The sequence below is a fragment of the Azolla caroliniana genome, unplaced genomic scaffold, assembly GCF_043228905.1.
Source record: "Azolla caroliniana isolate FFs.n. ecotype wild unplaced genomic scaffold, voAzoCaro1.0.p SCAF_1, whole genome shotgun sequence".
NCBI lineage: Eukaryota > Viridiplantae > Streptophyta > Polypodiopsida > Salviniales > Salviniaceae > Azolla > Azolla caroliniana.
Genome location: NW_028230436.1, coordinates 594,671 through 618,451, shown reverse-complemented (window position 1 = coordinate 618,451; position 23,781 = coordinate 594,671). Strand labels below are relative to the sequence as shown.

The 23,781-nt window shown below is 37.6% G+C and overlaps 3 protein-coding genes across 3 annotated transcripts; all 3 read right to left on the bottom strand.

Annotated features, from left to right (window-relative positions):
* Positions 1 to 8: 8 nt before the first annotated feature.
* On the bottom strand, positions 9 to 1,968 carry LOC147868102 (pentatricopeptide repeat-containing protein At2g13600-like). The gene has a single exon (XM_087315343.1). It carries the CDS (start codon positions 1,749 to 1,751, stop codon positions 120 to 122), a length of 1,632 nt encoding a protein of 543 aa, XP_087171469.1. The 5' UTR covers positions 1,752 to 1,968; the 3' UTR covers positions 9 to 119.
* Positions 1,969 to 4,845: 2,877 nt separating this feature from the next.
* LOC147868101 (hydroxyproline O-galactosyltransferase GALT6-like) lies at positions 4,846 to 15,587 on the bottom strand. The gene is made up of 7 exons (XM_087315534.1): positions 14,620 to 15,587; positions 13,640 to 13,872; positions 11,693 to 11,974; positions 5,867 to 5,995; positions 5,603 to 5,776; positions 5,384 to 5,491; positions 4,846 to 5,291 (listed from the first exon to the last, which is right to left on the bottom strand). The coding sequence occupies exons 1-7, from the start codon at positions 15,470 to 15,472 to the stop codon at positions 5,091 to 5,093; spliced, it is 1,980 nt and encodes a 659-aa protein (XP_087171660.1). The 5' UTR covers positions 15,473 to 15,587; the 3' UTR covers positions 4,846 to 5,090.
* A 1,533-nt stretch (positions 15,588 to 17,120) lies between these two features.
* On the bottom strand, positions 17,121 to 22,446 carry LFR (ARM repeat superfamily protein). Its single transcript, XM_087315333.1, has 8 exons — positions 22,123 to 22,446; positions 19,973 to 20,142; positions 19,448 to 19,590; positions 18,750 to 19,006; positions 18,257 to 18,365; positions 17,913 to 18,057; positions 17,713 to 17,840; positions 17,121 to 17,584 (listed from the first exon to the last, which is right to left on the bottom strand). Exons 1-8 carry the CDS (start codon positions 22,352 to 22,354, stop codon positions 17,329 to 17,331), a joined length of 1,440 nt encoding a protein of 479 aa, XP_087171459.1. The 5' UTR covers positions 22,355 to 22,446; the 3' UTR covers positions 17,121 to 17,328.
* Between the last annotated feature and the right edge of the window lie 1,335 nt (positions 22,447 to 23,781).

The window sequence follows — 23,781 nt, the reverse complement described above, 5'->3', positions numbered from 1 at the left end:
TTGATGGGTCATAAAACCAATAATATGTTGGTGTGACTCTTGATGGAGATTTTCAATGTTAAGGAACTTGGCAATTTCAAATGGGATGCAAGACTCTTTCATAAGTATATTGATATAGGTCATGATTCTATATGGCACATATTTGAGCACAAAACATATGGCGCAGTATTGTCTGGATCCAATTCAATACAAAAATATGCAGCTTGCAATCCTCTTTGTGCATCACCATGGACTTTACATGCACCAAGTAGGCTCAACCATCCCAAAACAGCCTTCCCAGACAATAATATGTTTTGAGCTAAATATTCCGCCTCATGTAAATGTCCACCACGTCCAAGTAAATCAATCATACATAAGTGGTGATCAAAATTTTGTTGTTTCACATGGTTTTCAATCATAAGCAAAAACAGTTCCTTCCCCATCTCAATCCACCCAGCATGACTACATGCTGTCAGACAATAGATAAAAGAGATACTATCTGGTTCAACACCTTGTGCTTGCATGTTATTGAAAAGATCCAATGCTTCTTCTTCTTTACCATTGTGAAGACATGCTCCGATTATTGTATTCCAGGAGTAAATGTCCTTGTTGGGTAGTCTTTGAAACAGAATTCTTGCTTCATGCAAACAACCTGATTTTCCATACATATTGAGAAGAGCATTCTTAATCTGTACATCAAAGCCACATATAAAAGTGCTTAGCATAATAGTATGTATCTGCCTTGCTTTATTGAGGATTTGCAAGCTAGCACATGCATCGATGGCATTACTCAGCACGACCTTGTCTGGGCAAATACCCTCGAGGCACATCCGGTTGAAATACTCTAATGCGAGCAATCCTTCCCCAAATTGTGCAAAAGTTCCTAATATACCCGTCCAAGATACTATATCGCAACGAGATGATATATAGAAAATACACTCTGCATCACATAGCTTTCCACATCTTCCATACATAACAATGACTGCACTCTCAATAAACACATCACTGTCAAAGTTTGCTTCAATGATGGCAGCATTCACGATATGACCCATTTGTAACTCTCTCATTTGGCCACAAGCATCGATAGCATACATAAAGGTGATATGGTCGGGCCTGATACCATTGAGCTGCATCAAGTTAAGCAGATCTAATACTTTTCGATTGCATCCAAAATCTGATTCGGATGTTATCATGGCTGTCCACGATGCCACATTTCGATGGGTAAGATCAGAAAAACAATCCCTTGCATCGTAGACACTGCCACATTTCCCATACATATTCAAGAGTGATGTGCCGAGAGCAACATCTATAATACAACCTTGCATATGTATAGAAGCGTGGATCTTTTGCCCATTCTCAAGATCCTTTTCAATCGCACATGCATCAAGAGCACATGTGTATGTGACTGGATTTGCTACAATCCCATCCATTTGCATGTGGCAAAACAAGCTCAACGCGTCATGGCCATATAGATTTTGGGCACATGTGGCTATGATTGATGACCATGATACCACATTGCGATGAGGCATGGAATCAAACACATCCATGGCATGATTGACAAATCCATTCTGACCATACGCATTCATGAGAGTAGTCCATGAACATATATCTGGGTTTTGTATGCATCCAAACATGGCTTTGGCATTGCTAGCCATGCCAAAAACACCATAGATCTTCATCATGATGTTATGGCTGTAGTTGTTAGGGAACCCCACATTATGGAAAACCGATATGGCATCCTGCAGGCTACCACAATTCCCATACATTTCCATAAGGCAATTGGAGAGGAGAGTATGCGTATCAAGAAGGCCATATCTGATTATCAATTGGGCGTGGAGGATTCTCCCACTGCCAAGGTCCTTAGTTTTGCTATAGTACCGAAGGAGGGAAGCAGCAGAATCCACAGATGATCGTATAGAATCCAGCGTCTTTTCTCTTGAGCTATGGAGTCTGTCTTAGTATGCGCGCTCTCCTTCTCTATATGTATACACATAACACCATAATCGCTAGTGCTTCTATAATCCATGTTAGTAAGATTAATTTTTATTTGTAGCCATGGAATGGAGGCTGTCTTGTTCTTAAAAACCGTAAAAGAAGTTTGTTTTATGAACACAACATCAAACCCATTGCTAACCATTTGTGTTCAAATTTGGAGTTTGAGAATCTATATCAATAATTTGTTACATAGAAATGATTTATTTACAAAGGTAACGCTTCCGCATTGCGCTTTAAGCACCCAAACTTGTTTGCTTACCTTTTTTATTTAAGGTTTAGTGTTACAAAACATATTGTTTTGGAAAGCTTAGTCCAAATAGTTATTACAATGACAAATACAAATACTTAGCGGGAGCATTGAGTGGTGTAGAAGAGATGGAGCTCCCAACGGAAGATGATAGAGTCTGAAGATGGTGAATTGATTAGGGATGGGATACCATAGCCTTGAGTGCAAAGGAACGAACGCGTGCCACCAACAATGGCAATCTCGTCACTGGATGTTGGTGGGAAGCTTATCTCTCCGTGGAGCGAGATGGTACCATTTAGAACCCCGTTGTCATATTCGATGGTCTCAAACAATTGCTCGCGGCCTGGGGCAACATTAATGTTATCGCTTTGATTTGTTGTGGGTGATGTTTGGAATGAGAGGCCACGAGCATAACCGAGTAACTTTGAGTTGCGCCTTTTGGTGGAGGTGATGGGCAACACAAGGCCACGAATTGACGCATTGAAGGCAATGTTGCCAATGGTTGCACTAGTACTATTGGCCAACTGCACAAAATTGATGTTGCGATCAATGTGCAAGTAGCACACAATTTTGCTTGGCTTTAGAACATCATTTGCCCCCACATTAACATTGCCAATAGTTTGGAAAATTGTTGTTATTAGTACTAACATTGCTACCCAAGCAGACATTATTGTCTTGATTGTATGGCCCCTTTCCGTAACTTAATAAGTTTAGGGTTAATTGTGTTGATCACCAAGATGGTGATATGGTCAAGCCTCAAATGGGATTGAATTGATGGGGAATTGGATTTAAGCTTGTAAGTTTCAGTGACCATGCCCATAAATAGTAGAATTTGTGGTATTGTATTTGGGAATTGTTTTTGTTAGTATTATATATATATATATATATATATATTGCTAGTAGCTACCCAATGCATCATTGTCGGGTCTCTATGACCCGTTCCCCTATGTTGGTAAGTTTAGGAATTTGTGTCTCAATAAATCTTCAATGGGATGAAATTGAAGTGAAATAGGATTTGAATTTTCAAGTTCCATTGACATGTGATCAAGCCCCATAGGTTGTCTAGTGATTTGAGTTGATGACTTACAAGTCACTAGCCCAATTATGAAGATATCAAATTTGTGATGATTATATTTTTTTAGTATAATCATTCATGATTGGCTTCTTTCCCTTGGATTTCTAATGTCACTAGAAACTTCTAGATAAACATTTGTTGACAGAAAAGTTCTCCCTCAAGACGCGACTTTGAGTAATAGGCTTTACTTTTATATATTCCATTACAATATTCTTACCCAAGATTTCAATGTCAACATTTTATTGCCCTTAAGTTTGATATATAGCAATATAAAGCACTCCACGTTCTATGATTATGTTTACTCAATAATTCAACTTCTTTGAAATCAATAACTCCACTTTTAAACAATACATTTTTGCTGCTTTACATCATCTATTAGTTTGCAACAATTCATTGACTGAAAAAATCAATCTTTTGTTTAAAAAACTATGACCACATATTCCTAAAACATTAGAAAGACAAACAATGCCAAGAATACTAATATAATTGAAACATTTCAAAATTTCAAAATTCGTGGTTATATTCTTACACTTGCATGGTAATCCTCTTTTCAACTTTAGGCATACCCCATTGCCCAAAGATCATTGCCACTTTTTTAAAGCAAATTAGTGGTTATATTCTTACACTTGCGTGGTAATCCTCTTTTCAACTTTAGGCATACCCCATTGCCCAAAGATCATTGCCACTTTTTTAAAGCAAATTAGGACGTCCATCTTCTTTTTCTTGTTTCAATATGCTTGTAATGATTTGGATACCTTTGTCCATCACTTATTCATTGATCTCCCATTCTAGTCATTTCTTCACTTTCTTTGCCCTTAGTGTATATTTGTATCACCTTGTTGCAAGCTATTGCAAAGAATATGTGCAATTACTAATACCATAATTTAAGAAGCATTGTGCAATTAATGATGCACCAATCCATTAATAAAGTGTGGGTTAATTGAGAGAAGGGGATAATGTAGTCTTATATATTTAGAAATTAGGTAGTAAAAATACAAATACCACATGTGTTGAGTTTGCTAATAGTTGAACAACATTTTGGCATAGTTTTAAAGGGCATTTTGGTAAATGGCCACTTATACGCACAACATACTAGTTGTCTAGAAGAGGTAATTGCATTAGAGTTCTATATGTGCAAAACAATTCAAATAAGCTTTCTGACCCCCGAATGAATTGCTTTTGGAGGGGGTCCAAAAAGCCATATGAATGTCCACCCTCAGCCATTTCTCTGCAGTTCTCCTATTATTGCTCATTGCTCCAACTCTACCGTTACACACAGGTGGTACACTGGTACCAAAACAAACCTTCTGTTTCACATGTAATGTAACACCTGAACATAAATAAATGCAACGCAGTGCCTCAAATAACCAAAGAAAATAAATAAATAAAATTTGAAGCAAATACAATAGTAGTCGAGCATCCAATCCAATTCTTGTTTATCTCCAAAATCAAGTTACAATGATTGTTTTTTGGGGAAAGTATACAACATTTCTGGGAAAAGATCGTGTTATGGATATATTCAAAAAAAGATGATACATGATGATGGGAATAGCTCAACAAGGATTCAATTCAACTTAATCCAAGAAATAAGCCCGTATAAAGGCAATCTATTAGCATACCTCTCCTCCCTTTTTAATGCCTAATGGTGTTGCTCATGGTGAGATTTTTTTAAGTGCCTTCCAGCCCCACCACTCAATAACAATTCTTTCTGAATGTTTCTGGATATACTGTGGCATAATGTAACAATCAATGAGGAAGTATGAATAATAACAAAATTAATATATGCTCTATTTCTCATGTACAGCATTCTGCTTTCCCTTGAGACAATTTCTCCCACATACACAACATATGTTGAGGTGACTGATAATGAGCCGTATAATAGCCGTGGATGCATCCAAATTGGCAAAATTTAAAGCTGTGTTGATAGTGAACTCGTTGCCAAAGATTGTATTGGACAACCCACATGCCCATGCTAACATCCTCCATCTTGAATATCTATATGCGGAAACAAAAACCCCCATAAGCAACCAAAAAACCAAAGTGAGTTAAATAGCAAAACAATATATCATGAATAGAGCGACATATACCCGGAGCGTGTTATTCGCACGTTCTGACACAATAAAGTTTGCTATATCCCTTGTAACTATATATCCAGGTCCATTAGCATATGGAGGATATTCCTCTTCTGGCCAATCCTATCAGAAGTGTCAATATATTTCAAAATAAGAATATAGCACATTTTATAAAGCCCAAAAACATTCTACACTCAACCCCAAAAACATTCAGTATATTAGAAGTGTTATTACCTCGAATGTCACTGCCCATTTGCCTGTCCGTAAAGGTTTATGATCTAAGTTTATGTTCCCCATGTAAAGTCCATGTTCATGGCCCGTTGCTTTGACCTCATTTACAACTGTTTCCACTCGCACAAAGTTGTCATCATCGCATTTCATGATGTATTTAGCAGAAGTATTCCGAATCTACAGACATTTATATTTTGTTATGCATAAAAGAAGCTTCTTAACATTGATGAACCAAAATGGAAAATAAAAGAAAAGTATATTCCTTACAGCATACTCGCATATTGCAACAGTTTTCAGCACCAACAATTCATAACGATCCAGGAATGGTACAATAACTACATCCCCATAAAAATCAGCTTCTTTTTTCAACTGAATGTTAACGTCCATGCTTGCATGCTGCATAAAGAGATATCAGATGCAAGTACATCTATAAAGTACAGATCCCGGCCATTTAATAATCTATAAATTTTGCAACCAGTGCTTGATTTCCAACAGAGTATATATATTCATAAACCCTTTTTCTCTTAGTTGATTGGAATATTTTCTGGCTGAGATTGTTTGATTTACAGGTTATAATCCTCAAATCATCCAGGAGATTAGGAGACCGAAATTGGTTGGCTAACAGGATGTAATTTACTACTTCACCATTTTTCATAGCAATTTTACACATTTTCATCTATCTTCCAAACATCCCTGGATCCTGACAGATGATGATCTGCATTTGCTTAGAATTGGAATTATCTATGTCCCGGTGGAGATAGCCAAGATAAATCTATTACAACTTTGTCCAATGTTTTGGACAACGCTCACATGAAATTCATTTGTGATGGATTATTGAGATCACAATGAGTTAATGTGGGAAGAAATTGACCTCTGGAACTTCCAGAGAGTGGTAAAACACCAATCATCAATTGGACCACCAATTTCAGCTAAATTGTTATGTGCAATCTGTGAGGATCCTGTAGGCCACAACCGGTTATCACTAATGTGAATGCGGGTGCAAAGATTGAACCGACAGAAAACAAAAGTACAGAGATACAAGATTTTAACGTGGAAAACCCGGAAAGGGAAAAACCACGGGAGTCCCAAACTCCGAACTATATTACTATGGTAAGAGGAATATACACAGGAGACTCTAAGGCAACAACCTTGAGCTCCTCTTCGTCAGATTATGACAGATACAACTCTATCTTACTCTCCTATACACTCTTAGTTACAGAGGCAACTACCAACAGCAACTGTTCATCATCATCATCATCATAATAATACCAAAATGATTTGCCCTAGTTGTATTTATACTAATACAACTTTAGGGCTATTTACAATTCTGGCCCAAATAGGCGCAGCAAAACCTAATTACAATTTTGGCCTTTTCCGGATGCCTATCCGGATCTGATCCAGACACCTCTCTGGATCCAGTCTTGTTTCTTCATCGGATCCTTCCGATCCGGCTCGTGCTCTTCTCCTATCCAAAGGGACTTGTTTCCTAACTGTTGAGAATCAAGCTCAACCTAGTCTAGTGTGTGAACACACCCTTTGAGAATCCATGTACACTCAAAGGTCAAAAGTCATCACTACTTTTGTAGCATTAACTATGTGTCATAGAATCATATTCTATGACACATAACTAATGAGTTTCCACATTCCCCATGACCGATGAGCTTCGGTAGTTAATGAAGAGAGAGGGTGACTACATAAAGCACCTTCCTCCTACTTTGTAATGTGTCGGTTTTAATCTCCTTTGTAATATACAATCTTCTTGAGTATTGTCTATTGTCTATTCTATTTATCTTGTGTCTCTCTCCTCTCCTCTTCTCAAACACAAACACACAACACACATCTCTAACTTATTCCGCTGCACAGAATCATACGGCGATTCTTTACACTAACACAATCTTATATAAATGGAGAAACACATCCTATACAGTGTTGAATTGGAATTACCTATATGCCCTGGTGGTGATATGGTATACCCAAGTGGAATCTATTACAACTTTGTCCAATGATTTGGGCAGCACTCACATGGAGCTCATTTGTAATGCATTATTATGATCACCAAGAGTTAATGCAAGAAGAAATTGACCTCTCGAACTTCCAACACCAATCAGCACTTGGACCACCAATTTCAGCTAAATTGTTATGTGCAATCATATATAAACAGAGAAACACATCCTTGCACTGTTGAAATTGCTAAGATAATCCCACATCATGAAGCTAAATTTCTCCTGAAGATAGAGCTAAGGATTGGCGCCCCTTTTGGACTTCTTTATTGATAATTAATAGAAGATAATACAAGACGATAGAGTGTAGACCCTCTAAACATAACCCATGGTTTAAGAATATAGAGCTTCCAAGGTAATCTCTAAAGAGTATAGTTAAAATAAGAGAAAATCAGCACTGCGACTTACAGCTCTCAGAACCCTAAAGTGACTCTCCATTCACTCTAAAATTCAATTTCGAGTTCTATATTGAAAGGGTTTGTTTAAATAATAAGGCAAGTATTGCTTATGCTGCCAAGAATCAACTCCTCAAATCATGGATTTAAAGTAGTTTTATGTTGGTCCTAGCGTACAATGATTGGATGCATAAACCTCTCCATACATTGGAACCCAATGCTGACTGATCCCAGAACTTGGGATCCTTGGATCATCTACCATCAGGTATTCCACATGGGCGATGCACTGTTTTCTTGCCTGATTTCATGAGTTTCAGTGACAGTTAAAAATACCTTCTTGAAACAACACAATTACCTCGTTACTATGTGTCTAAAATACAAACTAATAGATGACATCAGATGATAGTATGCAAATCATGATATTTGGATCACTACATTATTTGTTATTGAGGACGCCAACACTAGCATATTTCTAGTTTGAGCCAAACTCAATGATACACATGTATCAAAGTTGAGGACGTCTTCCAGCTGAAATACACATACTCAATGGATCATTGCTAGTACACCAAGAAGTATTCAAGTGGATTTATTGAATCAAAGTTTTCATGGCACCTTTGATATGAAGGAACTTGGAAATGAAAATTACATTCCCAGCATGTGAATACTCCAAAATCAGTCAAACGGATTACTCTTTCGATCTCGACAGGAGTAGTCACCAAGGTTTTGCAACATTTCACCAGGACAATTGGGGTTCCATTGCCTCCATATGTCAAACTAAGTGAAAAAACTAGTTTGACATCTGCTTCTATATGCTTCAGCAGTTGGCAGTTTGATGTACGCTATGGTTGCTGCATGTCCTGACATTGCTTTTCCAGTGGGAGTGGTTACCAGGTACATGAGAACCCCTAGCAAAAATAGTTGGGAAGCAATGAAAGGTAGATACCACAAAGGCACAACGGATTTGTGCATCTGCTTTTGAAAGCAGAAGGCATCTGTCATTGGCTTTACAGATGTAGACTATGCTGGTCATCAGACTGCAGAAAGTCCACTTCTGGGTTTGTTTCTTGGATGTCCAGGCTATAGTAGTGCGTTGCATTGTCTACCACAGAGGCAGAGTATGCAGCTGGCAGTGAAGTTTGCAAGCAGGATTTATGGATTTATTGTCAGGTGGGAGATCTTGGTTTTACAGAAATACATGTTCTTCATTGTGACAGTGGCAGAGTATGCAGCTGGCAGTGAAGTTTGCAAGCAGGATTTATGGATTTATCGTCAGGTGGGAGATCTTGGTTTTACAGAAATACATGTTATCATGCTAGCACGGAATCCTGTGTTTCAAACCAAGATTGAGGGACAAACAGGTGAAGTATCATTTCATCAGAGATGTTCTTGACAGCAAGAGCACTGAGCTTGTGTCAAAGTACATACAAATGATAATCCTGCAGGTCTTCTCACGTCTTCCAGCTGAGGGGTTTGCTCATTGCCGACAAATGATGGGAATTAGATAGATATATGTATTTCAGCTTTGTACATACTTAGGCTTATCCATTCTCCTCTCAAGGCACATTGCTTTTAGGTGGGAGGTTGTTGGGAATAAATGTCCACACTTTAACCTTCATATATACCTCCCACCTAAAAGCAATCTGGCAGCAAAAAAACCTAAACAGAAGACACCTAAAAGAGAAATCTGGCACATCTCTACCTTTACCCCTGCAAGGTCACTATTGGAACTGCTCCCACCTCCATCTGGATTATATCATGAGGCACCGATGCTTTGCTACTTTAAACTTATAATTTAGGAAATCATCAAGCCTAACGGCTTCTCTGTATCTGTGCATCTCTACCCCTGCTGCTGTCTCTCTGAGTGTGTGGTTCAGCGGTGCTCTGATATGCTCTTAGCTCCATTACTTGTAACACCAACACTAATCTATGGGGTAGAAATTTGGGGACCGAGCCTTCATTGGGCTCATAAATGGATTGATATAGAGGAACTTTTAGCTTCATGGTATAATCCAGACAGAGATGCATTTCCGATCAATGACCAGTATCCAAAGATACTCAAGATTGACACTTAGTAACCAGAACAGCTGACTGAAAATGGAGAGACTCATTGTTGGTACACTGAAATGCAACAATGGTTCCTGTCACATGGCATTGGTATAAACACACACCCTCATTCTAATATAGCTTGGATTGTCCCACACCCGAATAAATATATTGGAAAACAGAAGGAAATGGATCAATCCCACAACATCTCTTGGTAGGAAGATGTCACCGGATGGATTTATTATTAAGCCTCGTTAAATTGGAAAATGGAAGGACGTAGATCAGTCCCACAACATCTATTGGTGGGAAAATGTCATTGGATGGATTTATCATGCACTCCATAGTGTGATACGGCACGCAGCTCAATGTTGGAGGGTGCCAGCTCCAGACCCGTACTCTCTTTCATCATTATTATCTCTCTTTTACATTTACTCTTCCTAGATTCTTCTCTCTCTAGAATCTGCAACACTTTAAACGCCTTCTCTCTCTAGAATCTACAACGTTTTAAATGCCTTCTTGCTCTTCCACTTTTTCCAAGATATTCCCTTTTATTCCTAGTTTATTGTAGCTGTTTGGTAGTACAAGCGTCTCTTAACTACCAAACAACCATTCCCAATTTTGTATAAATAGGTTACACCAGCCTCTTTTGAAAGAAGATTATTTTCTGTTGCTACTTAAAAACAAGCTCTATTCTTTGGCTGTGTCTCTACTCTTTGCAACCATTTTTTCTACTGCTGTCTAACAGCCTTCTCACAGCTTGCTGTGTCTAATTTGTTCTAACATTTGCTCCGCTGCTGCTATTAACAACATTTCTCACACTCAAGACCTCTTCACATAAGAAAGAAATTGAGATAGGCAGATGTGTATGTACACCTATGGAAGCACAGATATTCCAATTGTGCCATCAGGGGGGGGAGGGATCGGAAGTACAAATGTCTGCCGCTGTTGTGTTTTTTAAGAAATAAGTGGGAATTCCCACCGCCTCTCCACACAATGCTTTGGCTCACTACACAAGATCATAGAATACAAAGAATAATAGTAGTTGGAGCTGTTCTTCCTAAACTCAAGAGAGATAGAGCGAAGTTGTTGAAGGAGAACAATACAACCACAAAAGTCATCAATAGAGTATAACCAAAACTTTCTTTAGCCACATCACTCATGCTACAAGTCAACAAAGGACTACAAAAGTGGATTCTTGATCAAGATACTCGAAAGGGGTTATAATAGATCAAGCAATAGCAATCTGGCATGCACACAGGTTACGAGAATCCAAACCACCACCTTGTCACCAACAAATAAAGGCATTATCACCCAGGACAGAGATTTGTCCATCATGGAGAGGCCTATGTTGGAGAGTTTTGAAGACAAAAGCTTCAGTCTATCTAATTTTAGAATTGTAACATCTTAAATATATAAATTCTTTATTACCCTATGTTTATTGGTATTTATTTTGATTTGTTGTACTGAAAGACAAGAAAGCAATGAAGATGTAGCCTCTTGCTTGGTCTTATAGCCCATTTTGGCCTCTTAAAAGGCATAAATCTCTCTCTCTCTCTCTCTCTCTCACTCTCTCTCTCTCTCTCACTCTCACTCTCTCTCTCTCTCTCACGCACACACACACAAAATTTGAGGCAGCATGTGATTTTTGTAATTACCATTGCAATGAAAAACCGTGCCACAACTTTGGAAGTCTTAATCATCTTTGACTGCATCCAAGTCTTTCGTATTGCCATTCTTTCTGCAAAATGATTTGCCGCTGACAGAATTCCAATGAAAAAATCAAATGCTGCTCTTGGTTGAGGTGTCTTCAATGTTTCGTGCAGTTCAAGGGCTTCCTCATGTGTTGGGTGTGAAGTCGGAAGAGATGTAGCAAGCACATAGTGCACTTCAATGTCACCTTTCACTGCCAGCCCAGTCGCATCTTCTAAGGAGAATCCCTACAAAAAAGAAACATATAATATAAAATCAAGGTCACAATATCTGTGAGCAAAAATAATTACAAGACTACTTTTCCAACAATGCATGCTAGATGGTGCTAAGGTTACCCATGTAATTTAAGCACCCTCTACTTTCCCTTTCAAAAGAAGTTTGGAAGGCCATAAAAATCTGCTACAAATTTTAGAGAATTACATTTTCTATATAAAAATATACAAGTAATTTTATTGGTAGATCATAATAATCCAGACCTAAGTGTATTAATTCTAATATGATTAAACATTAGAGAATGGAAAAATATGAAGAGATGTAATCAACCTTAGTGTGAAGGGAAAAATCAAAATCCATGTGGATGCCAACAGATGATACCTTGGCAAGAGAGAGATTAATTGATCTTCAACGTGGAGCATTAACAATGAGGGCCCTATTTCATCCACTAATCAAAACCTAATTGCCCCATGCATGGCATGCGTAACAATGTAGATTGTAGTTATCATTTAAGCCTTAGTGATTAAAGAAAGTCTCACATATTTGCTTTCTAATATTCTCTTAATCATTCTCTAATCCCATCTTAAAATATCTTCATAAATTTTATTTATTCAAATGTCCTAGCAATCAATGTCTTAACAATCTAGTGAATATAATTCTTACACATTTATGCGTTTATAAGTGTGGACACCACTTAACACAGACAAGCACGAGTAGCTACATGAGAAGATGTAAATTCAATAGAAAAATACTTCTATTTGTATCCTATCAGAGCATCACTAAAGAACATTACCCCTAAATATTCCTTGTAATATACTGTTTCATTCTTTTCAAATAGTCCAATATCAAACACAAAATAAAAACCTGTGAGGCATCATTACAGTTCATTTGATAGTTAGAATCCAATTTCCTTTCCCACTATACACAATTTATACTTTATTCAGTGAATTGAAATTTTCAAAAAGTTAATGGTTCTTCTCTAGTCACTGATACTGTAGGAGATATGGAGTAAATTCAACACTTTTGGGGGCATTGAGCAAGGAGAAATGTCTTTGTTCATAATATCAATCAGATGCAATTCTTGTTTTTTATTTTAAGTTTGGCATTGGCAAACAGTGTATATTGCAATAACATCTCTAACAACGATATAGATCAAATCCTTGACAATGTATCATTGCTTATAGCTCACTAGTATAAAAACCAATCACTGTTGAGGCTTATGAAGTGAAGGTTTTGACCAGATAAATATATTCTAAGCTTATGGGTGTTTTACAAGTTATCCATCTAAATAATATCTAAAATGTATAGTAAGCCGACTCTGATAATTAGATAAAATAAGAGAATAATTATTCACTAAAATTTGCAAAAACAAGAGAAACATTTATGAATATGGTGGCTAAACTCACAGCTGAAAAATGAGATGTTACAGTTCTTGTTGCATTGCCTTGGGAAATGGATTCTAAGATTTGGATTGAAGAAGTCTACATAAGATACTTCTGTTATGCCATAGAGAGACACACAGAACAGAAAATTACGTGTAAAATCAGTAACTTTACATGCAACTTAATTATTTGAGTTTGCCAATATAAAATATTTCGATTAATGTATTATTCCAATTTCCTAGAGAGAAAACAAACAAGAAAAGTCATAAAAACTATTTAAGTTTGCATGTGACTTACTGCTCTGTATGGGGAGGAGGCTATATGTCTTCCATCCACACTCATGTGATAGCCTTCCCATCCCGCCCTGATCGTCAGCACAAATGACTGGTTCTCTACAAAAGGATAATTCCAATGCACACTGGACTTTTCAGAGAAACCCATTAACCTATCGAACAAAGTTGCCGGTTTAATCTCTTTCAAGATCTTCTCATCATTTGTAACCCACTTCTCACATCTCCGCAGGCCATCCACTGTCCACAGCATAACCCAATTTTTAAAGTTCATTTGTTAAGTTTTCCATAAGTTCCCCATTGTCATGGCCACAAATTATATAGCGCCATATTGATGGAAGACAATGATGCACCTAATGTTTTACATCTATATTGAAACCCTCCCATAAATGTTTTAACATTATACTGACTTCATATCCAGTATAGCATTCAAATGGCTACATGAGTTCTTCTATTGATCCTGTCAAATTTTGGAGGCTATATTAAATATCTTCACAAGATATCTTAGATTTTGGAGAGAAGATAACAGAAACTAGAAAGTTTTGCCAGATTTACACAAGATAAAGTTTTGCCAGATTTAGATTGAGTCTTAGAATTTAGCTAATTATTTTGAGAAAAACCAAAAAATTAAGTACCTATGGAATTTTTTATTACTTTTATGAAAGATATCCTACATTTTTGAAGAAAAGACTAAAAAGACAATTAAGAACTGGAAAAATACAGCCAAAAAATTATTCTACACTTTTGTTTGAAAATTTTCAAAACAAGATCAAACGACTAATTCGTTGAGATTATCACTTTTTCGGAGAAAGAAAACTAATTCTAAGTGCCGGAAAAAGAAAAGCCAAAAGATAAAAATCTAAAATCTCATAAAATTAGGAAAGCAAGAAAAATTGAATATTTCACAAGATATCGTACATTTTTCTTCAAAACAATTGAAGACAAGATAAATAAAATCCTTTGGGGGCCTCTTTTTAGAATCATCACCTGTTTCATCTTCAAATTGTGTTTCCAATCCATTGCAGCGTTGGGCAATGCCCCACTGGCCCCGATAGCAAGTGTTAACTTCAAAGATAGATTTTCCACTCCAATCGCCTTTTAAGCGGGGGTTCACATGGAGGATCCGAGGAGGGTCCTCATTATCGAGAACTTTCAATCCTTTCAATTCTACGATGAATTGCGATACCATAGCAACCGATGGGCGCCCATTTTTCCAGTAAACCCTGGCCAATTTCTCAATATGACCAGGCAAAGGTGTCCCTACAACTGTTATCGAAGAACCTAACATAAGCCCACAATGAAAAAGTGTTTTATCCTCGTTCTCCTTCATTTCTTTCTTAGACAAGAAGATAGAGTGAGAGCATTCCTCTTCCTTTTCCTCTTTCAGCAGCTCATTCCCCATTTTTAGTAGCCCGTTTCCAGATTTGGGCTTTTTTTCAGATGAATTCTGATATAACTCTTGCCATAATTGTAATCCATCTAGCCAAGCTTCATTAGCCATTTTCTCCAAACCAGACAAAACTCCTCTACTTTCGTTCTTCGAATCATTTATACGCTTAGGAATCCTTCCATATTCTCTAGTCGAAGAGGAATTCCTCTCTGAAGATCTCTTCCAGCTTAGTTGAGACCTTAACAAAGTGTCTATGGAGACCTTGTCTGTATTGAGATGGATTTGTGAAGAAATCGATGATGATTTGCTTGATATAGGAACAAGCTGTGACTTAAGAAGCTTGGGTAACTCAATGGCAATGGAGATAGCACAAAGAAAGACTGCTGCCAGAAGTAGATGAAGAAATCGACGCCACCCAAAGAAGAAGAAATCTCCTTTAGCTTTTCTCATTGAAACAGAAAAAGAGGGAGGAAGAGGGAAGCCGAAAGCTATGGCGATGCGGAGCTCTCTCTCCCTCTCTGTGTAAAAGGAGCCCAATCATAGCCTGTTTAAAAACATTGGGAATATATCCCAAACGTAATTATTTATTCGATCTGTTGTTTTTTATTTCATTCTCAAAAAACAAACCAATTCATTGAGATATGAGGCTTGTTATTTGATTGAGAGTGGGAGACAGATAGATATAGGCCGTTTGTCTTTGCACCGACGAGACACGCTCACTACTCGGATATCTTTCAAAGTAGGTTCTCGTCGGGGAGTACTATGCTCAATTGAATGAAGGTAGTCAATGAAGTCACTATAGCTCTCAAGGTCTGACTATATCTTTCTTAGTTGCGAGTAGTTTTGTCAGTAGTAAAGGTTCCCTATACTCCTCCTAAAGTTTTTCGTTCAAATGTATGAGTATGTTGTACCATGATTTAAGGTTCAAGTGTAATACTTCTTCGAGAGTGAGATGTACCAATTGCAATAGAATGTGATCTAAGCCTTGTTTCATGAGGCCTTCACACTTACTCAACATACTTCTCCCAACTTCCAAGGATAAAGTGATTTTTAAGTTAGAAGCTATTGTAAGAAGAGCCACATTCACTTCATCCTCTAAATGTGTCGTTTTTTGTATGTATCACTATTTATATCACATGTGCATCAAGTGTGTCTAGCTAGTGTTGTCTTGTGTTTCACACCTTCCTATGCCATGGGCTGCTCTACTACATTTTGTGAGTGATAGTCTTGCATGGGTAATGAACGCATGAAATTACACCGAGGACGTCCTCGGGGACACAAACTTTTTTATGTTGGAAGACCCATGTCACCAGATTTCATCTTTCCCCTTGTGGTAAAACAGTTTGATCCCCTTCATGAACCCATCAAGAGGATCCCCATGGGCCATACCCAAGAAGCATTTCATCTCCTATATTCAATTATCCAAAATTGTTAGATCTGCCTACATGTCTATGTGGATATGAACAACACAACAAGGAAGTTGTCCTCGAATCCCAACCAATTATGATGGCATACTTATCTCCCAACATGTGGAAGATAACAAACTTGACTTCTTGTAGGATAAGCAAGTGAGATAGAGGATGGCAAACTGGTTGAGGTGTAATGTGAATTTTGGGCCCAATAGGTCATGCCAAAACTTATTGACATTATAGATCCTGTTGAGCACCAAGGGATGCTTCATCAGATTCAGACTGAGGAGAAGCAGTGACCTTAGAGGTCATATTGGTGTGGGCAGTGTTATTTTAGCCCCATCATAACACAAGATGATGAGCATTACTCGATCAAATCCATGACCAAGTCATAATATGCTTCATCTATATCCGACTAGATCAACAACTTCGGAGTAAGTGAACTAACACACAAATGTCATTTGATACATGGATGGGGCAGGGCAAGAACATGATCGAAATGGGCCAACCTTCACATATTACATGTAAAACATCTTATAATTTAGAGGAATCTACATCTCCAATTCCAAAATGTAAAGACACTTTTTGACTAATGCACACGATAAATCAAGCTGAACCTGATTTTTTTCAGTAATATCGTATTTTCTTTTGAGATGTTATGATGATCAACATGTCATAAATGTGTGCTAAGATAAGACCATGCTTTAATTCCATCCACATGAACTAGAAGTTCCAGCACATAAACACTACACAGTAAAATATCACCCATTCATTAATGGGTACGCTCTTCTGTACAATACGCAACTTCTTTGTCTTGCCAATTGTTTGCGACTACCCCTTCACTCTACCTAAAGCTTCACATTTTAAAAGATGCGGTCCGGCAGAAAAATAGTGTACTTATGAGCCCCAAACACCACGAGCAGTCGCAACCTTCGAATTTGATCGCGAACTAAGTTCCCAAAGGATACGAGCAAATGTATCAGACAGTTTGGGGTCAGAGAAGGCAAGCTCTGCAAAGGTATGTTCGTACGCGAGTAGAATGGCCTTGTTTTGTAGCTCTGATGCAAGACTTTCTAGTGTAAGAGCTGCCTTACGGCACACCTCAGTTAAAGGATGAGGAGCCTGAATTACTTTGATTAGCCTTGGAATAGACCTACAAATCATTTTGTAAAAAATAAGATACCAAAAACGTACAAATAAACATAACGAAATTAACATAAACCAAGCAAAGAATTAACAAACAGAAATGCACATGGTATCAAACGCGTGTATTTTTCACACCATCGTTCATTAGCCAATCGTAGGCGGCAGTCCATATTCACTTCAGCAAAGTTGTATAAGGCCGCAACAGCTGCTGCTTGTGTATCTGCCCCAGGCAAGCTCAATAGATCCACCAATCGTTTGTAGATCTATAACCAGCAAAATGGTTTCAGCAAACCACACCTATGTTAGGACAAATAATGATGTAAGACACAAGTAACCTGATGTATGTATGGAAGAAGAGATTGTTCATTATCCGGATTTACAACAAGTCTTCCTAGCAGCTCTGCAGCCGAACAATGCCAAGCCTTCACCGGCGACTCCAACATTTGTAACATTGCTTCTATAGCCCTCTTATGCTTACTACTGTTTACATAAAAAAAAGGAGTTTTCTAGTGATATATATGAAAAGATTGCCTCATATAGCCCACTCATATGTGATCTAAGGATATTCCACACACTTTCAACCAAACAATCATGGACAGAAATTCAAATTGTAATAAGGTCAACTCTGGGCTAGTTTGATTCTATAGACCCATTTACGTTCAACACAAAAGACACTTACGTGGCAGCATTCTGAGCTTCAGCTGTTGGCACTGTTGGGGCTCGTAAGCTGAGATAAGGTGCAAGATTAACAATTGTCTCCATTGCATTGGTTACCAACTCTTCATCCTCTGAATCAAACAATGTATAAATAATTATTTATTACTGTTTCTGCAATTTACTTTAGCTTTACATATGATGTTTGATCACTACTACAATACACTGACCTTTTAAGGCACCCTAAAATACATCAAAACTAAGACTTTATTGTGGTTAGCAGTCTAAATGAAAGTACACGTGTTAGGTTATAGATACACCAAGGCATATGGCCAGCATCTTCAGTTCAAGATGGATTTACCTCCCTCCCCGTACTCATTAACCATAGCAACATTTTTTGCAGACAAGGCATAACACTCACAGATAGCAATCTAAAGGTAGAGATGTGTTAAAATGTTCTGAAGCTGATTAGCTTCAATAATAAGAAACTCTGATATCTTCAAGGAAATGCATTCTACCTCTCAAATGATCCTCTATACATTGAATCAAGGTTTCCAGACAATGACTGTTGCGAGCCATCAGGATATCATTCTCGGGCATGAATGAAAAGTTTCGAAGAATATTTGAAGCTGCCACTGCGCACAGTTGTCTTTCAGCCCTGCCCTCCTCATCAAGATTGAATAGCCCTTCTTCATCAAGCCAATACTCAAATCCTTTCCTTGAACCTTCTTTATCTGCTGCAGCATCTTCATTATTTAAACCCTCATGGAATGACCTATCATAATGACAGAAATATGGCATAAACTTCTGCACTGCACCATTATTCCTTCTGTAAATATACTTCTTATAGATTATGTCCACGTCTTCTACAGGACTGAAATGATGTGTGCATGAGGAAATACATACCCAATACACTGATGAAGATTGAATATTTGTTTATTTATTATAGTTGACCACGGAGAATTTTGCACTATACACAGACATGCCATTCAAACTAGAAATATTCCAACAAAAGACAGTGCAAGAAAGAAAATTTTATATAACTTCAGGCGTAAATGGAAACAATAGAGAGTGATGATCAATGTGTCTAAAAAAAGTTATCTGATTGTCATTTTCAACACATGGCTTCTCAAAGCAACTTTATTTAAGAGAATAAAAGGTCCTATAGAAAGAAAATATAGTCATTTCATATATACAAGAAAAAAGATAATAATACCTGAGGCGAACAAGTGCATCATTTGGACTTGTAGTTTCATACTCCGAGCCAAATCCAGAAAAGACATAATCTGTCCCAAACAATTGAGACTTCAAAAGCTTGGCCACTTGCTTTGGATTTGAGATATTGCGCCAATCATCAATCTTCACTGGACAAATATTCAGTACTAAATACATAGTACAATACCTACCATTGGAATCAATTTCAATCTTCCAATATATCAATCTTTCATTTTTGAAAGTTTTCTGATTATATAATGGCTCCTTCATTTTCTCTCTAGTTTCTTTTTGTTTACTGTAGCTGCTGAGCCACCTGTTTCTACATATTTCATACTGTTGATTAAAATTTGTTGTTGACCAATGAAGTTGACATGCACCCCATGAAGGGATACCAGCACAGCTAGTATTTGCATCATTATCATTATTCATGTATATCTTAGGATTGAACATTGTTTCTTCAATTCGTAGACTAAGCTGTCAATAAGACTCAATTTTAAGAACACAAACAAAAGTTCATTTAGTTTACCATAGTTAAGAGGGAATCAAGAACGCCTGGAATCTTAGCCAGAGGCATTGAATCTTTCCTTGAATCCTCTTTTTCTTTGAAAGAAAGCAAAGTTAAAGTGTTCAAAGCCCATGTAAGTTCGCTTTTCAGGCCACTTTGCAAAGCCATTACAATCCTCTTGCTGTTCTGGTCTGAAAACATGCACAAGATGTAGCTATCAAAAAGTATTTTCATGCTAAAAAACTTGATACACAACATAAAATACCATTTAATGTGACAAAACTAAGAATTTTAGCCAAAATAAAAATCAGACAGAGAAAACAGAAACAAAAGAGAGCTTATAGTAACTACACATTGAGAATGGTCGCTGTCAGAGGTCACAGTGAAGGGTTTGCAGTGGATTCTCTAGTCATTTCATCACCTTCATCACCAAGGATTGCGGAAAAAGGTCGTTAATGATATATACTGTCAAGGTGTTGGAATCTTCTGATTCTGTGGTATCAATCTTCTTCCTCTTCTTGAAAGACTTTGATAGTTTATATAAGCGATCACAAGATGTGTTAGTCTTGAATTCTTTACGTGGACCAGGGAGGTGATAGAGGTCCTCAATCCAGGTTCATAAAGGTCAAGTAACTCAACAAAGTGCTGTTGCAAGTCTAGGATGCAAGCAACGCAGTCATTTCATATACTACATCCCTTTGTACTGAGCTCTCAGAGCGAGATTGGTAAAGGAAGAAGACTACCTCATGAACTATCATTAATCACACTCTTGTACTCCACAGAGAGGACCATACCAAAAGTTTCTGTAGCCATAGATAAAAATCCCACATTACAAGTGAATAGTTTGCGGTTCCCAGAAAGAGGAAAAGTGATTTTCATTAGATACTGTTCAAGTGCGATAGGGGAAATAGAGATTATTTGAAGTCTTGCTAGCATTAATACTTACTCTTGTGCCAAAAACATATAGCCATCTTCATTATTCACATGGCTATTTTTTAATACAGGCAAAGGAAGGAAAGTTGTTCATGGGTTGTCACTAGGTCACACTCCCATACTAATTAGCAAAACATACCCAGGGGTTTTGCAGTCATAGATGTCAATCCTACATTAAGCTGGATCTGAAGTTTCAGAGTCACTCATCATGGAGTTGCCCTTTCATTAAACAATGCCTATCATAGATCAAGAGCAGTGTTTGGGAAAATTGTTTCCTCCTTTTCTAAAGCACCAGTCAATGTTTTATTCATCTGTAAAGGCCACAATCCAACACAAATACATCAGTTTTTATTGTTTTTCTCAAATTTTCCTTTTAGTTGATAAACGAAAATGAAAACTCGTCTGATTAGTAAAGAATGAATTCCCTGGGCATTGAATGATAAAAGGAAAAGAGACATTGTCATGTACTGTGTGCAGCATGTTATGAAAAAAACAGTTTTTCGTATAGTGTATGTAGCTGATACATGATTGCCATGCTTGAGAGAGAAAGGGAGGATAAATTATTTAAAATATCCCTCCATGCTGTGATACTTCCTCTTGTCTAAAATCACATCACCTCCATCTTCATCAATAACAAGAACTACGAAGTTATGAAATTATGAAGTTATGTATGGACACTCAAAAGAAATTTGTTCGTCAATACATGATCAATATTCCATATATTTTTTTCACAATTATAGCTTTTGCAGTGGGCATTTCTTTGACTTCCATTTGTATGAAATTATGTATGGACACTCAAAAAAAATTGTTCGTCTATACATGATCAATATTCCATATATTGTCTTCACAAATATAGCTTTTGCAGTGGGCATTTCGTTTACAGCATCTGAAGTATGCTCAGCTTCATTTGAAACTTGAAAACGGGTGTTGACAACCAAACTATACATAGTTTTGGTAGCTTTAGGCATTTCTCAACGTTTTGACATTTTTGCACAACATCAGAAAATAGAATTAGGTTTCGTGAAGCCAAAAACGGGTTTCAATGTTTGAGTTTCATTTTCGTTTTTGCAAAAACAAAATTTGGGTTCCTAGACCTGAAATCCGAAAACGTTGGAAAAACAGCGTAGCCTACATTCTTTTGGAGCTTCAAAATGGATTTACAGTTTTTCTCATAAATAATAACTAAAGAAAAAAACTGCAAATGTGTTGTGGCCACATAGACATAGACATAGACATACCTGCAAATGTGTTGTGGACTTGCAATGTGGGGCCCATCATGGCGATGGCAGAGGAGGTCTGAGGGGCGGAGAGAGGACCGGATCCTTCGGCGGCGGAGGCGGAGGCAACTCCAGCAGAGGAGGAGGAGGCGGGCGCAGAAAGACCACTAGCATTACTCATCATCACAGATCTTCCCCTTTTCCCAAGTCCTCCTCCTGACATTCCCACTCCTGCTACCATGGAACCTGCCATCAGACACAAATCCAAATCCGAACCCAAACCCTAATTTTCACTGAACTACGTGCAGAGAGCAGCGACAGAGAGACAGCTGTGTAAAAGACGAAGTGAGGGAGAGGGGGGTATATCAGGAATTTCCAAAATACGGAGGGGTAATTTGGGAATTTTCAGAATACGAGAGGGGACAAAGTGTTTTCTCCCATGTTGATGTGGTACCTACTAATAGGAGTAGATTGATTATGCCTAGATGTGGCCCCACAAAAGCGCAGAGTTACCTCGACTGCACATGAAACCCCTCAAGCATATGAATGTGTGTATATCTGTCCCCATTCCATTCGACCGAGAGCTCGAACGACGGCCCTTGTTGATTTGGCACAATACCATTGGTCTCGCACACAATGTAGGACAAGCATGTTGAGGCTAGATAATCAAAAAAGGATAGCCCAACTACTACAAAGAAAATGAAGTGTGTAGAACTCAAGCCCAAGCACATCCAATCAATTACAATAAGTTGTTTTACCTCATTGATTGGACGTTAGGATTTTGTAAATTGTTCTACATTTTTTGCCAAGTTTTAAGCCAAAGCAACCCTTAAACTGAAGTGCAAATTCATTACTTGTCTTGGTTGTTCGAATACTTTGCAATAACACACTATCCAAAAAATGTTCCAGTCATCAAAAGAACTAGCTCCTAGAAGTCCACGGATAATTACGTTCTCTCCAAATTTCCTTGTATTGAGCACCTCAAAGGGATCACTTCTTCTACCCATAGAAGCGTTGAAGGTCAAGTCCCTACATTAGAGCCAGATGCCCATGAAGACTTGCTATTATTAAATAGAGTGGGTAAGTTTCCAAGAGTCTAGATCTAAATGTTGAATGTGATTCATAACCTTGACACCACCATGAAGAGTGTGGAAAGTGACCATGATAATGAAGAATATCACGACAACTCAGTTACAAATAAAGTTAAATGCCTCAAGGTAGGAAACTTATTCCAATCATGCAAAGTAAGATAATGCTTCAATGAATTTCACTATATGATTGCCAACAACTCATATTAGATGGCATGCCTCATTTTGGCTAGTAGTGGAAGGAATTGCCAAAGTGAGTAAGCTTATAAAAGAATAGTTATGAATCTCCACATGTACTTTGTGGATCAACAATATGGTATGTATTGGTTGTTCGTATGTAATCAATACCAAAAGTTTATTGGACATTTACGATCATGGGGTTTCATATAATTGAACACAATAATATCCTAAAACAAATTGACAAATGAAAGGTATGAAGACAGAAGACATGGTAAAATCAGAATGGTTATGGGTTTTAAGTGAGAGATATGTGTTATTAAGGCAAGGCCCTTCTTTGCAAATGGATTTTCTACTTGAAGATATCACCATATGCAAAAGCTAAAGACAAGGCTCACCTTTGTGGTACAGGTTT